Consider the following 10,104-nt stretch of genomic DNA (forward strand, 5'->3'; position numbering starts at 1 on the left):
TTTCTTTACGGTGCAATATTTACTGTTCTATAAACATTAAACTTGAGTTTTGTGTTTTATGTTCTATGTGCTAACGATGCTAACGCGGTATATCTCTGGGCTTAACCCGTCGTTGCCAGTTAAAGGCAAGAGCTCATGCTCCTGAGGATCGCTGGTATTACAGCAGGAGGCTTTTCTCCCCAGTTAAAATATACAGTACTGGTGCAAATTGAATGAAATGTTATTAATTTAATTAAAAATTTAATTATTGCTATTACAGTTAAAATGTTTAACATGTCTAACATGCCCATATCTATAACATCTAATAATCTATATACACATATACTGCACATACTGGACTCATTCACTAATACACACTGTGCTGTACACGCTACAATAGATATACACTGTAAATGTTTACAATCATAACATTTCATAACAGCAGATTGCAAATGATATTCTGAACTCTGTAGTTGTACCCGATGATTAAAAGTACAACTACAGATTATTAGTCAGTACAACTAACTATCAGTATTATTAGTATGTAATTATTAGTACAACTAATACATGCAATAATAATAAAGTTTGAATCTATCTATATGACTATTTTAAATGTATACTTTAAAATGTTTTTGTTGATTTAAAACAATTGTACACATCACTAAGTATATTTGTCTTAAAAACAAATGTCAAACACATGTTTTATATATTTTACATGATTAAAATCACACTACTAAACATTTGACAGATACACACCTTTTCAAAAATAAAAGTCACACATAATGGCATATGTGATATGTTTTATTTTACAGGTAAATCACGTTTAATTCGTATTTTTACGTGTTTTGTCTCCTGATGTCTGAATTATCTGTGATAATCCGTGACGACAAAGACTTTTATTTTGAAAAAACGTCATTTCTCCCGTTAGTCCACTGTTAAACATACTTCTTCTTTTCTTAACGCTCTAAAATAAGGTTGTGTGTTTTTGTGTTTAATTGTTTTATATAAAAAAGTAAGTTAATTTAGTAAGAAATATGATTGAATAGATAAACAAACAACAGCGTTGTCCTGTGACGTGCAGGAAGTGAGGCAGGCAGCAGGGCTGTTGTGTTGGGAGATGGCCCATCTGGAACGATTATCGACAGTTTTTTGATGTATTTGGATTTATTTGGATGATTTTCTGCGGTCTTCTGTCTCATTGGTGTGAGGTAGAGCCCACCTGCTTTTGTGCCGCGTTTGGAGGCCGAGGCGGTAAGACTGAGGGCTGGACCTGTGCTGTTAATGGCAGTGTGAGGATGCACCTGCCCGCCCCTGCCTCTCCATCTGTGTGATTAGTAAATATTCGCTTTAATCGCCTAAGAGTGAGAAATTGTGCAACTTTCGAGCCTAAAAATCACTTTTGCGTTGATGTGGGCACTGTTGCATACATATTTAAGGTCTTTACGCTGTAGAAATCGTCCTAATTTACAGTTTACGAAGCTGTATTTGGCTTCTGGTTGGAATTTCCCGTTCCACCTTAAATGGTGCAGCAGTTAGCACTACAGTCAGGTGCCATTTAAGGTGGAACGGAAAGAAATCCAGGTTTGTGTTCAAAAAAGTATAAAATAACCTATGCTGTCGAGTCTCTGTCTACTGATCCACAGTGTGATCTGGGAGAGCTGTTAAAGTGAATATTATTGATTATTGTTCTGATGAGATGACCCTTACAGTGGTCAGTAGTGTTCTGGCCTGCACTAACAGACAGGGGCAGTCTTACTTGATTACCTACCTGCCACTATTAATATCACCACTGTTACCCATCATTATCCATCATTACTCTGACCACCACTGCCATGACTATGTTTGTTATGTTCTACTACACCGTGATTATTATATTATGTTATGATAATGATCAGAACAGTTCATCAGTTTATGTGGTTCAGTGACTTTTATCAATAATTTATAATTAGTTCTGATCAGAGGAGAACGGGTCGGTCCCCCTTGTGAGTCTTGGTTCCTCCCAAGGTTTCTTCCTCCAGCTCTGAAGGAGGTTCTCCTTGCCACTGTTGCCATTGGCTGCTCACTGGAGGTCTTTCCATGTCTTTTTTTGTTATTTATTTTATACTTTTACTAATTACTGATTATATAAAGCTGCTTTGTGACGACAACAAATGAATTTGACTTGACTTGACTTGACTGATCGTGCTTGTAATTCACAGCTTACAGCTTTTAAGAACATTCACCCGTTCCTGGTATGTTTACGGACAGCATGGACTACGAGCTGGAGGAAGATAAACTGTAAGAGCCTCAGAGAACCAAATTAAATGCATTAAAATGTCTTTTTATATGTTTAATATGATATTTATGTGTAATTTATAGTGTTGTTGTATTGTGCAGTTTAGTATGTTATGAGTTTAGGTGATCCTGGACTTGGTATTTTGCTGATATCAGCAACAAAATGCTTAATTGTGTAATAGATGGCCTGAGTAGCACAAAAGTGCTTGTTATAACAATGTTATAAGATTAGTAATGGCAATTTAATGACATGTAATAACAGTAAGGGTTGGGTAGTAGGGTTGGAGTAGCCTGAGCTGACTGTATAAATGTTTATTTGTGTGGATATGTATGTTTTCTCATTAAATTGTGTGGTGTTTGTCCTGCAGTGGGATCCCTACTGTACCTGGCACAGTGACCCTGAAGAAAGATGCACAGAACCTGATTGGGATCAGTATAGGAGGAGGCGCACAGTACTGCCCCTGCCTCTATATAGTACAGGTTAGGAATTGTAATTCTGCATTGCCTAAATGTGTATAATGTACATGTGTGTGTGTCACATTGCCAAATATGTAAGCAGAACATATAAGACAGACATCAGCATCTTACGTTTGTGTGTGTGTGTGTGTGTGTCAGGTGTTTGATAACACCCCAGCGGCGCTGGATGGCACTCTGGCAGCGGGAGATGAGATTACAGGTGTGAACGGGAAACCAGTGAAGGGAAAAACCAAAGTGGAGGTGGCCAAGATGATCCAGGCTGTGCAGGTACAGTAGAGTTACACCTGTTTGTAGGAAAAACCTAAAAGCACATTCAGAGACAGTATGTGGTTTAATGTGATTGCAGTGACATTGCAGGCTTACAGTATTATACATGCTCTTTTACCCAGGTATTTACTGGTAATTACACATAAGACCTGAACATTAGAGATAAAAGGATCCTGGTAATGTCTCACAATTTGATTGTGTCTATATGCTGAACTCATTTCACCTCCAGATAGATTGTATTGTTTTATGAGAGCTCTAGAAAACACAGTAGAAGAGAAAGAGGAGTGAGGTGAACCTTGTTAATGCAGTGTGTCTGTTTTCGTCTGCAGGGTGAAGCTGTGATTCACTACAATAAACTACAGGCTGACCCCAAGCAGGGCAAGTCTCTGGACATAGGTAAATACAGAGAGAGAGGGAGGAGATGGTAGAAAAAACTGTCTTGAGGGACATGTGACACTTGAAAATAATGAAGCAACCTAAATGATAAGATGCTTTGTTTTGTGCCATGGACCCACAGCATCTGTTAAATATTAATTATTTTATTGCAGTAACATGTTGACTGTAAACGTCTCAGTCTGATCTTAAGGCAATATTACGTTCCTCGAATGTCCTCCTACATCACAAACCATGCCTTCAAGTAGACTAATCTAAATTGCCCCTAGTTTTAAGTAAAGAGGTGTTTCCCTGCAATGGACTGGCAACCTGTCCAGGAGGTATTCTTGCCTTGTGCCCAGTAATTTCGGGTGGATGACCCTGACCAACACGAAGGGTCCCTGTATGATAAGGCTGTATGATATCATGGGTTAATCTGAGAGATGGAGGGAAGGTTTGTGGTTTTTAAGCCGTGTGTGTGTGTGTGTGTGTGTGTGTGTGTGTGTGTGTGTGTGTGTGTGTGTGTGTGTGTGTGTGTGTTTCCTCTCAGTGCTGAAGAAGGTGAAGCATCGTCTGGTGGAGAACATGAGCTCAGGAACAGCAGACGCTCTCGGACTCTCTAGAGCCATTCTCTGCAACGGTAATCACTCACACTCCTTCATCCATTTGTCTCTCATTCTCTCTCTCTCTTTCTCTCTCTCTCTCTCTCACACACACACACACACACCTATCCACAGAACATTAATGCATACACTACAGGAACTCCAGCACAGCTCAGCTCAGTTCTCCTGTGACTTTAGTCTGTTTGAGTTTGATGATATTCATTCATTCATTCATTCATTCATTCATTCATTCGTTTGTTTGTTTGTTTGTTCATTTATTTAGATGGTCTTGTGAAGAAACTGGAAGAGCTGGAGAAAACATCAGAACTGTACAAAGGTAAACCTGTTCTTTATGGAGTAAAGGTCACTGTTAGATGTTTGATAAGATTTTCTACTTAATGAGAGTTGCTGATCTCACTCTCTCTCCCTGTAGGGTTAATGGAGCACAGTAAGAGGCTGCTCAGAGCATTCTTCGAACTCTCACAGACTCACAGAGGTTAGATACTGCACTGACACAAGCATGGGGGAATCCACTAGAGGTCAAATGATGTCTGTCCTCACTGTGGGCATATTTAGTGTGTACTACACTTCCTGCAATATAATCCCTTTGAATGGAGATGATCGTATGGTAGAGTACAGTACTGTAACACTGTAGAACACATATTTCTAGGTGAACATTGACTTACTGGTATTATCTTCCCTGTATCTTCCTCTCTCTCAGCATTTGGGGACGTGTTCTCTGTTATTGGAGTCAGAGAGCCGCAAGCTGCAGCAAGCGAGGCCTTCGTGAAGTTCGCAGAAGCCCATCGCAACATCGAGAAATATGGCATTCAGCTCCTCAAGACCATTAAACCTGTGAGAAACTCTAAAACACGTTAAACACTGACTGTTCTGCTTTGGTAGGCATGGACGTTCTCAAACAGATGCCGCTGTGTGTGTTTCACACAAATACAGATACATAAAGAACATGACAAAGTAGACAGAAGCCTTTTTAATAAGTCTTAATGCTGTGATTTGAGTCTAATATTCTAACAGTAATCATTGTGGACTGGTTTAAATTATTTAATTGTGCTTTTATTGATCTGTTCTGTAACTAGATGCTGCATGATTTGAACACTTACCTGCATAAAGCCATTCCTGACACCAGACTGACCATTCGCAAGTACCTGGATGTCAAGTTTGAGTACCTGGTAAGAAATCTGACGACATGTACAAAAGTGAATCTAGCAGAAAGCCTAGAGGTGCAGTCTATAATATTATCAGAATATAATCATAATAAAACATAAACAACCCTTTAAACTAATTGGACTGGTTTCTCAGAAAGAGATTAAACCTGATACTGTTAATGGAGAGTCACCATTCAGAATGCTCTGTAGTCCAAGACTAGGCTTAATCCCTGTCTGTGAATCCAGCCTATTATTTACTTATTAAACTCAACAGTTATTAGTTAATACTGTGATTCGAATCAGTTCGGTAGTTATGAGACCTAAAAGATTGAAGTGTGGACCCCAAAAATTGCAGTTTAGGGCCCTTGTGGAGTTGATTGTTATTAATGATTCCTTATTAATTGTATTAATAGTGTTGTGTACCCTGGAGGTGTAACTGTGCCCATGTTTTTATCTGTGTCTGTTTTAGTCTTACTGTCTGAAGGTGAAGGAGATGGACGACGAGGAATACAGCTGCATTGTAAGTTTAATCATTTAAGACCTCAGAGCTATTCACACATACACTATATAGACAAAAGTATCGGGACACTTGCTTAAAATCAAGCGTATCCTCTTTTTGTTGGAGTAACTGTCTCTACTGACAATGGTAGGCTTTCTACTAGGTTTTGGAGGAGCATTGCTGTGAGGATTTGATTGCATTCAGCAACACAAGCATTAGTGAGGTTAGGGTGTTGAATGAGCACCACCTAACTCAGCCCATCCAAAAGTATGGTCCATCATGCCATGATCAAAACAGCCAATCAAGTGCATGAATTCAAGCAGAGGTCAAGAGCTTCAGTTAATGTTCACATGGAGCATCGGAACAGGGAAAGCATGTGATCTGAGTGACTTTGACCGTGGCCAGACTGGTGGTTTGCGTATCTCAGAAACTGCTGATCTCCTGGAATTGTTTCCTTATCCAGAGAGGAGCGATTCTCTCCCACTCGTTACTGCAGAGCTGATTAACATCTTGAGCCTCAGGACAGATGGTTCAGTTAAGTCAGGTTCCACCTCTGTCAGCTAACAGCAGAAAGCAGAGGGTGCAGTGGGCACAGGCGCACTGGGCAGTTGAAGACTGGAGAAATAAAGCTTGGAAAGTCAATTTCGGGTAAATTCATACATTGGGCATTGCCTGAATGCCGCGGTCTATCTGAGAATGGTTGCTGACTGTGCATCCCTTAATGACCATGATTTACCCATCTTCTGATTACTATAAAAAGGCACCCTGTCACAAGCAACAACTCCTCTCAGACTGGTCCATTAATATGACAATGAGTTCAGTGTTCTTCAGGACTTTCCCAATGGCCTTCCCAGTCACCAGATCCCAATCCAACAGAGCATGCTTGGGATGTGGTAGAACATCAGATTCTCAGCATGAATGCGTAGTTTGCAGATCTACAGCAATTGTATGATGCAGTCATGTAAGGATGGCTTAAGAGCTTCCAGGACCTGGTTGAATCCAGGGCATGACGAATTTGGGTTGTGCACTTCGAGGGGTGCCACCATTTAGCCCCCATTCACACGTCCTCTTTTAGCTGTATAATCATCTCATTAATGTGGTTGTTGAGTTCATGTGTTGCCTATTTTTGTAGTATATTTGTCAGCCGTCAAGAAAACATTGCAGGGTGATTAATGTGAGTGAGTGTGTGTGTGTGTTGTACAGGCATTGGGCGAGCCTCTGTACCGTGTCAGCACAGGGAACTATGAGTACCGCCTGATCTTGCGCTGCCGGCAGGAGGCTCGCTCTCGTTTTGCTAAGATGCGCAAAGATGTCCTTGAGAAGATTGAGCTGCTGGACCAGAAGCATGGTGAGTTACACCACAGACTGTCCAGCTTCCTCAGCCTTGGCTTAACAGGGACTGGGGAAATGAGACAGTAATGGAGATCCTTCAGAAGGAGACTAAAGCTACTGATGACTGTCTGCTGCACTGTGTTGGTTTTGAGAAACTAAATCCGGCCTGTTTCACTTTTTTACGGTGAGCCCAGATATACAGGATTACAGAGAAGAGAAGAGGTTTTAGTTTACCTTTAAAAACATGAGAGAAATATGAGCTCTGTGCTGTAGAGAAACTTACCCACCCCACTTTATTAACTACCCAACCCCCCCCAGTGAAGCTGCACATGTCTTCTGAGTTTTATATGGAATAATGATGATGATGATGGTAAAATAGAGGGGAATGTACACCCTGTAGCATGTATCCCTCCACTATTGTAATGAAATGTGATTTTAATGGAACTTTTTGTGAGGGCTTTTAAAGGTTCACCTTCACTCTAAATTTCTCTAAAATAAAAATTTCACACCAAACACAACCAGTTGTAATTATTTAATGAACGTTAAACTATAATTATTTGATATGGTACACACTGTTCTCTCTAAACCTGATTTGGTGCTGACTATTCCTTTAACATGTTCCTTCTCCGCTCCCTTTTTTCACCCCCCATCAGTTCAGGACATCGTGTTCCAGCTGCAGAGGTTCGTCTCCGGGATGTCCCGTTACTATGACGAATGCTACGCCGTGCTGAAGGAGGCGGACGTGTTTCCCATCGAGGTGGACCTGTCTCGCACCACAATCAACTACAGCAGCCAGAGCCAGTCCTACGAGGATGAGGAGGAGGAGGAAGATGGGGTCAAGGGGGAGAGAGGCGGCTCCACGGATCAGGCGGAGAACGGGGCGGAGAAGCTGATAGATGATGAATGAGTGGATGAACAAGACAATGGGTGGGAATGGAGTAGAGAGACCAATGAATGAATGAGTCAGTGAAGGGGGACCACTGGGGTCGTGATGTTTTGCATTCATGGCCGTATTAAAAGCATCTTTCTAAATTAGCATCCATCTCGCCCTGTGGTAAACACACTTCATCCAAAATGTAAATTCTCTTAAATCTGAATTTGCCTGATGCCGCTTCAGTGCACAGGCTTGGATGTAGCAGTATTCACATTTTACCTTGAAGACAACCTCATGATTCCTGAGATCCAGTGAGAAGATAAAACACAAGACTGAGCTTTTCGGGTTAGGAATGTGTGTTTACCACAGGGTGAGATCATAGAGGAGAGTGTCAGGGAGTATCAGAGTGATACTCCCTGATATTAGTGATATTAGACCCAGAGCTTCTAATATGGGCAAAATGGCAACTGCAGAGTGACCACACGACTTCAGAGGCCTATAAATAGTTGATGAATGAGTGGAGGAGATTCATACTGAGGTGGTGAATGCTGTGAGTGAATGTGTGGATGACGGTTGTGTTGTTGTAAAGGGATACAATCATCTTTATTTGTCCTTCAAAATCAGCTAAACTCTCCGTCTTTAATAGAAATGTTATATTTCAGAGCAAATTTACCAAACGCGTTCAACAGCTTCTCTGTTGTTCTCTGGACGTTGTCATAAAAAAAAAAACAACCAAAATGAAGATACTGGGTTCTGATCAGACAGTGAAGATATTCTTTCTTAGGGGAAACAACAGTGTTTGGCAAAAAATCAGAAGAGCTAGATTGATCAATGACCCCAAATTCAGTCGATCAGCCAAGACATCATTGGTATCTGACATGTGCTTCATCTTATTTCGCACCCAGAAAACTCAGAGCTCTTCCAGATCTACATTAGCTGGTAGATGGATGTGGCTTAGGAGACGGTGGGACTTTAGACTTTAGTCTATAAACCCAAATAGAACCAGAACCACAGAGCTGATGAACGCTGGAGGAACCAGGACCACCTTCACCTCAGCACAGTGTGAGGTATCACTCCACCCACTGCACTCCTCCAGTCTGACAGTGGAGCAGCTCTACAGAGCGGGACATGATGAGGAGGGTACTGTAGGCCCACCTTTATCTGTTAAAATGAGGTCTGTAAATGCTCTTTTTAAAAACTGAAGAAGCACACATCAGACACCAAACGTGTCTCGGCTAATCGACTGCGTGTAGACTCACTCAAACTCGAGTTCATTTCATTTTTCACTGAATTTAAAATGATTTCATGCAAATATTCACTGGGTTGCAGATTTATGTTCCTCATCGAGGACGAGTGAGAGTAAGTGATGTTTGAACACTGGATGATTTCTTCATGTGGTTTTTGGTGCCTTCAGCCTCAGCTTTCACTGCATTACACGCTGGAGTGGGAACTCTTTCCCCCAGCCCGGGGTATCTGAAATTCTCTATTATTGAAGGACAGGCTCATGCTTAATGATGTTAAAGCTCTACACAACAAAAAGCATAGTGCTCTCTGGACCCGGCCAATAGCTTTAGCTACATTTCATTTCATGAAACACTTTCTGTTCCTTTCATGTTCCACATGAATGTTGTTATTATTATTATTATTATTATTATTATTATTTTCTTCAGAACTGAACATTCTCATTCCGTTTCTGTGGTTCCTCTGTTCCTCAGTGTGGGGGAGCAGCTGTATACAGTCTGACTGCTGGACATGATCTGTCCTGCTGAGGACATCTCCAAAACCTTAACCACACGCATGTAGCTGAGTGTTCAATTCCACCTGGACCTCCAGTTCAGTTCTGTAACCACGGTTTGCATTAAAATGGAGTTTGCATTGAAGCATGTTTATTTATCTGCATTGATTTATTTATATGATGGTTAATCTGAAGGTTATAAAAGCAGTCCTATACTGTGCTTAACTGTATTTGATTGGATTTTTTAAACCTCTAAACCCCGAAACCCCTCATCAGTCAGCAAATACTGCGTTTAAACTTTTGTCTACATTACTTATGAATGAATGTCTGTCCATGACCTTTTTTCTGTGTTCCTGTTTTGGGTGCTTTGAAAGGTGTGGGATTAAGCATTTATATGTCCTGTGTGCCTGTGAGACACGTGTACAGCTGATTTATGTGACTTCAGAAAATATATGAAATTAAAAGTATTTGTTGCAATGAAAACGTAGAGTGTTTTAATTCATACAAGCTAAAATTTCATTATATTA

The 10,104-nt window shown here is 40.7% G+C and overlaps 1 protein-coding gene across 3 annotated transcripts; it reads left to right on the forward strand.

Annotated features, from left to right (window-relative positions):
- Positions 1-1,031: 1,031 nt before the first annotated feature.
- pick1 (protein interacting with prkca 1) lies at positions 1,032-10,060 on the forward strand. Of its 3 annotated transcripts, none has more exons than XM_072675083.1 (13): positions 1,032-1,230; positions 2,178-2,256; positions 2,622-2,733; positions 2,869-2,997; positions 3,327-3,393; positions 3,920-4,009; positions 4,255-4,308; positions 4,405-4,467; positions 4,693-4,826; positions 5,069-5,161; positions 5,607-5,657; positions 6,840-6,984; positions 7,622-10,060. In XM_072675083.1, the coding sequence occupies exons 2-13, from the start codon at positions 2,213-2,215 to the stop codon at positions 7,873-7,875; spliced, it is 1,236 nt and encodes a 411-aa protein (XP_072531184.1). In that variant the 5' UTR covers positions 1,032-1,230; positions 2,178-2,212; the 3' UTR covers positions 7,876-10,060. The 3 variants fall into 3 exon arrangements, with proteins under 3 accessions (XP_072531184.1, XP_072531186.1, XP_072531185.1); XM_072675085.1 differs by lacking the exon at positions 1,032-1,230 and adding an exon at positions 1,244-1,313; XM_072675084.1 differs by lacking the exon at positions 1,032-1,230 and adding an exon at positions 1,246-1,268.
- The last annotated feature ends 44 nt before the right edge of the window (positions 10,061-10,104 follow it).

The sequence above is a fragment of the Salminus brasiliensis genome, chromosome 3, assembly GCF_030463535.1.
Source record: "Salminus brasiliensis chromosome 3, fSalBra1.hap2, whole genome shotgun sequence".
Classification (NCBI taxonomy): domain Eukaryota; kingdom Metazoa; phylum Chordata; class Actinopteri; order Characiformes; family Bryconidae; genus Salminus; species Salminus brasiliensis.

Excerpts from the sequence above, each read along its gene's own strand:
- pick1 (XM_072675083.1), top strand. The coding sequence starts at position 2,213 with ATGTTTACGGACAGCATGGACTACGAGCTGGAGGAAGATAAACT. Across the intron at positions 4,309-4,404 it reads AACATCAGAACTGTACAAAG|GGTTAATGGAGCACAGTAAG; the intron begins GTAAACCTGTTC and ends CTCTCCCTGTAG. Across the intron at positions 5,162-5,606 it reads ATGTCAAGTTTGAGTACCTG|TCTTACTGTCTGAAGGTGAA; the intron begins GTAAGAAATCTG and ends TGTCTGTTTTAG.